General features: G+C 50.5%; 1 protein-coding gene across 1 annotated transcript; it reads right to left on the reverse strand.

Annotated features, from left to right (window-relative positions):
* Positions 1-348: 348 nt before the first annotated feature.
* EMWEY_00056780 (hypothetical protein, conserved) lies at positions 349-3760 on the reverse strand (the record flags this gene model as incomplete). Its single annotated transcript, XM_013480500.1, has 4 exons — positions 349-968; positions 1447-1564; positions 1893-2110; positions 2629-3760. The coding sequence occupies 4 exons, from the start codon at positions 3758-3760 to the stop codon at positions 349-351; spliced, it is 2088 nt and encodes a 695-aa protein (XP_013335954.1).
* Positions 3761-4823: the final 1063 nt, after the last annotated feature.

Genomic DNA, 4823 nt, shown 5'->3' on the forward strand with positions numbered 1-4823 from the left:
ATAATATATATATATATATATATATGGGCGCATGCATACATATACTATGCAGACATACATACTAAGACGTATGCATCTGCATGCTTTCAACGTCGGTTTAGCCAAGCGCCAATCTGTATATAGGGGAAGTATACACATACATTTGTACATAAATACATATTTTTATATGAGCACATATGTATGTTTGTAACAATACATTATATATATTATATATATGCATTGATACTCTGGGTCCTGCCTCCCTAAGTGCCAGATGGACAACAGATACACAATACAGAGCCCGCCTAACAATTTCGGTGTAGCTTTTTGCCTTGCATCCCTTGGGGGTCCCCACAACCTGAGGGTCGTTCAAGCCTCTTTGTGCTGCCCCTCTTCTGTCTTGGGAATAGCCGCTGCTTCCCCTGCTTCTATTGCGACAGCTTCCGCAGACGCTTCTGCTGGTGGTGGTTGTATATCCCCTGCATCTGAGGCGGGTTGCTGCTGCACTGGAGCATCTGCTGCAGAAGGGTGAGTGTCTTGCTGGTCATCGCTGGGGGTGCTGCTGCTGGGGGAAGAGGCGGCAAAGGGAGGAAGCTTGAAGGGCTGGAAGCTCTCTGCATCTTGTCTTTGGGTTTCCCATCGGCTAAGAAGGCGCAAGTTAATGTCTTTATCGAAGGGGTCTTCAAATGCAGGCAACGGTAGGAGGAGCGCAGGCCGCTCGCTGCTATGAAATTTGCTCTGGTGCTTTGCCCAGAAAGAACCGAAACAGGATCTACGACGCGGACCGTCAGGTACCCCAAAAGACAGTGAATGTGCCGCCCCTCCATCAAAAGTCAAGCATTTCTCTGGAAGCAGCATTAGCTCGCCACTAGGGTGATGGTGGATGTGCTGAAAGGAAGCCTTCGCTGCAAATTGCAGCAGCGCACCGGGGCTGCAAAACAACTTTATGGCCTCTACGGGGCACTCCACATCAACCTTCAGCACCAAGTCTGAGATGCAGATACACCCGAAACAACCAAAGCACGCATACATGTCAGCATTCGCATAAAGATAGCTTCTTATAGACATACATACACACGTACACATGCATACACCTTGAATAACACACTCAAGATAGGATGCTCAATGGCACTGCTTCTGCCACTCAAGAACATCACGCCTGATAACGGGATGGTAGTTAAACACTATAACTAGCAAGTAGGAAAGGCTGCTGCTGTTGCGTCGCATGTGCTACTGCGGCTGCGTTTACTGCTGCGGCTGCGTTTGCTGCTGCTGCTGCTGCTGCTGCTGCTGCTGCTGCTGCTGCTGCACATTCAGCATAGCACCATCAAAACCACTGCGCTGATAGCCCCATCAGCGGCAGCAACAACTGTTACAGATGCAGACGCTAATGTTACGTCATGCAAAGTACCAATATATATGTAAATTGCCTAGGCCCGTGTACATATATAATTTATCCATGCTTACCCACAACCAAGTTGACGGTTTTTTCCATATTGGCGGCTTTGTCTTGAGCCAAGATGGCCGTAGTCTCTGCCTGTGCTTGTGCATGCACCTTTTTTATATTTTCTCTTTCACTTTTGTTCTGTATAGCACAAATAAATCCGTCGAACAGTCTGAGTGAATACAAAATGCAACGGTTGTGTTGCTCACGTATGCATGCGGGAAAATACTACGCAGATACATGCTATCTACTATTGTACACGATCAGCAACAATATACAATAAATATTATCTAAATATTGAATAGTATGAATGCACTTAAAAGCCGGCATCGGTAACCAGCAGGTCCAGGAGCCTTTCCTTTTGCCTGTCGCTTTCAGCTTTGCATTTGTTGATGTTGGCTTGTGTTCCCATTTTTTACTATTCTGTTGTTTCTACTGTTATGGAATTTTCTGCTCCAGCTGCGCTCACTTTCTCTTTGATGGCTTCGAGCATTTCTTCCATCTCCTGCTGCAGGTGTTGGCCTTCTGCTGCTGCTTCTGCTGCAGCGCGCTGCCTCAGGCCCAGCGCTTTGTCTCGTGCCTTCAGCACGATTTCTGCTGCTTGCTCTTCAGCTTCATGCAGCTGAGATATGGCGCTGCTTGCGTCACCGAGGGAAAACGACACAGACGAAGCAGGCGGAGAGGGTGCTGTAGGTACAGGAGGAGACAAAAACAAACCGTAGATCCTAAACCCTAAGCTCTATACCCTTAACAACGTAGTATAATATGCACCAAGCGTGAAGGCCCAATAGTGTCCGCATGCAAAAAGGCCACAAAAGCGAAGGACAACTACCCCTAATTTATCGACACAGTTTGCACAGGTAGTTTACAACCACAGAGAAGCACAGAGAATTGCTGCACAAACAAATGTGCCACAAGACGCAATACCCAGCAAGAATTGTACACAAGCTAGAACAAAGTGCATGCACATACACACAAAATGCACAAAAGCAATTCACTCTGGCACGTCAGCATGAAGCTGAGGCGGGAAAAAGCAGAAAAGCAGAAACACCCGACGAAAGAAGCCTATTCAAAGCTCCAGCACAGCACAGCAACACAGCCTATATATGCAATGAAAAAGACACAAAATTCCAAGCAAATTACTGGGAACTAACTCTTATATATGCTCCCCCTTTTGGTATTTAGGGATTAGGGTTAAAGGTTACTTGCGGTCTCGCCAAAGAACAGCTGCGATATGCTCATAGGCTGCAGAGTGATGCCGCAACATGAGGGCGAGGCAGTCTCTGGTTCTGTGCAGCTCAGAGTATCAACATCAGAAGGCAGCATCTCCTGGCTGCCGACTGCTACAGCGCGACCATGAGCAGCAGCAGCAGCGAAAAGGGGGGAAGGAACGCGCTGAGCGTCGTTACAACTGCTTAATGCTGTTAGGCTGCTCTCGCTCCGTTGGTAAACAAGACGACCTGGTGGAGCGTGCAGCGCTCTGTGAAACAACTGCTGCTGCTGCTGTAACTGGATGCCGTCGACTGAAGCTGCAGCTTCTGGGGGCCCTAATGATGCGCTCGGCGACAGAGACGCACCTAGCTGCTGAAAACAAAAAGTGGCTGGCCTGTTGGGCATTCCTAGCTCTGCTGGCCTTGCTGATGCTGCTGCTGCTCGTGCTGCTGCTGATTGTGCGGTGGGAGGAGCGTTTCTTGCTGTTGCCATTCCTGGTGATGCTGCAGTTGTTGCTGCTGGTGATGCGGATGGTGCTGCAGTAGTTGCAAGGGCAGTGTTGGGGACCACTTGCTGTGAACCCAGGTATGAGTAACCCTGCAGGGGGGGGCCCGGTTGCTGCTGCCACCTCTGACTTCCGGCAGCAGATGTGGCGGTGCTGTAAGCTTTCGATAAAGCAACATTGGCTTGAATCAGCAGGGCCTGTGCAGCAGCAGCGCTGCTGGATGCAACAAGCGGTGGAGATGGCCTCCGCTGTTGCGGCTGCTGGCACTGCTGCCACTGCTGCTTCAGCCCAGCGGCTGACAGCAGTGGATGTGCCTGTGCACCCTGATGACGTGCAGGGGAGAAAATGGATGGCGGCAGCGTGAGCTGCACAGCAGGCAAATTTGCTGTTAGAGGGGGTCTGGATGGCTGCTGCCGCTGAATCTGCGCCACCGGGGCTCTTGCATCACGGCCTCCCGCTGGTGATGCTGCCGTTGCTTTTGCTAGGCCCCATGTCTTTGCAGGCACAGCGTAAGCAGGAGAACCGCTGCTTGCGGTGTCTGGGCCATACGCGCGCGGCGATTCAGCTCGCCGCGGCCTGCGAGCCGCTCCACTCGCAGGTTGTTTGCCTTGTTCAGCCATCGGTGCTCGTAGAGCTTGTGAACAGGAAATATTTGAGACAGCTTGTCTTCCTTCTAAAAACTGCACGCTGAAGCTGCGCGATACGGGAAATCAAGAGTTGCCCACCATCATGGCGGTTTGTCCGAGTGGTTAAGGAGGTGGACTCGAAATCCACTGGGCTCTGCCCGCGCAGGTTCGAATCCTGCAGCCGTCGGTCCCTTTTGCTGAATCTCCCCTTGAACCTCTTTCACTGCATATAAATGAATTTCCGATTCTGAATCCAAACAAACCGATATGAGCAGGTGTTGAATTACCTTTCGATCAAATGGCAGCCGTGCAAATTGGACATCGCGGCAACCGACCGACGGTGGCGACACGGATGCCTCGGAACTCGTCTTGAGGACAGAGTCAACGAATCTTATCCTTTGCTCGTAAAATATAGACAAAAATCTCTACTCCATTAACTTCTGTTGAGCTGTTTCTTTAAAATGTCTGCAGCTGCAGCACCACTGCTGCTGCATGCTTGACAAAAGGTCGGTCACAAGGACTGTAGTGAACTGGCCAGTCACCCAGCTGAGATTAACGTGTATTTCTAACCTGCGCAACCTAGGTGCATACCGCTTAACTAATACCGGACGCTACGAATACTACACTATAAACTATAAAATACCCTTCTCCAGGTATTAAGGTTTTGAAAAGCCGGTTTCTTAAGAGTCTCCTCCGCTCAAAGAGAGGAAGTGCCCGCGCGCCCCGTCCGCAACGAGGCCTGCGCCGCGGGTTAGCCAGCCCCACGTCTAGAGGGCTGTAGGCACGAGTTGCCCATTAGCCCACCGTAGTGCTCTAATTCTCCCTCTTAGATGCTAAGTGGTCTTTATATAGTGCTTTATGACGAATTCACTTGCCAAAGACTCGGTGGAGTGCCTACTATAGTGCCCGTGCACTACAACTTCCCCCCTTTTCGACTAAATCCCCTCTCGCTGTGGTGGAGTGTTCCTAGCTTTCCAAACCCTAACAGCGGAATGCTCCTTCTCTATTCTGCGAGCACGTATCCCATGCCTTGCTACTACGGCTTGCCCCCCCCCCC

This window comes from Eimeria maxima, genomic scaffold (genome assembly GCF_000499605.1).
Source record: "Eimeria maxima Weybridge genomic scaffold, Emw_scaff2001, whole genome shotgun sequence".
Taxonomy (NCBI): domain Eukaryota; phylum Apicomplexa; class Conoidasida; order Eucoccidiorida; family Eimeriidae; genus Eimeria; species Eimeria maxima.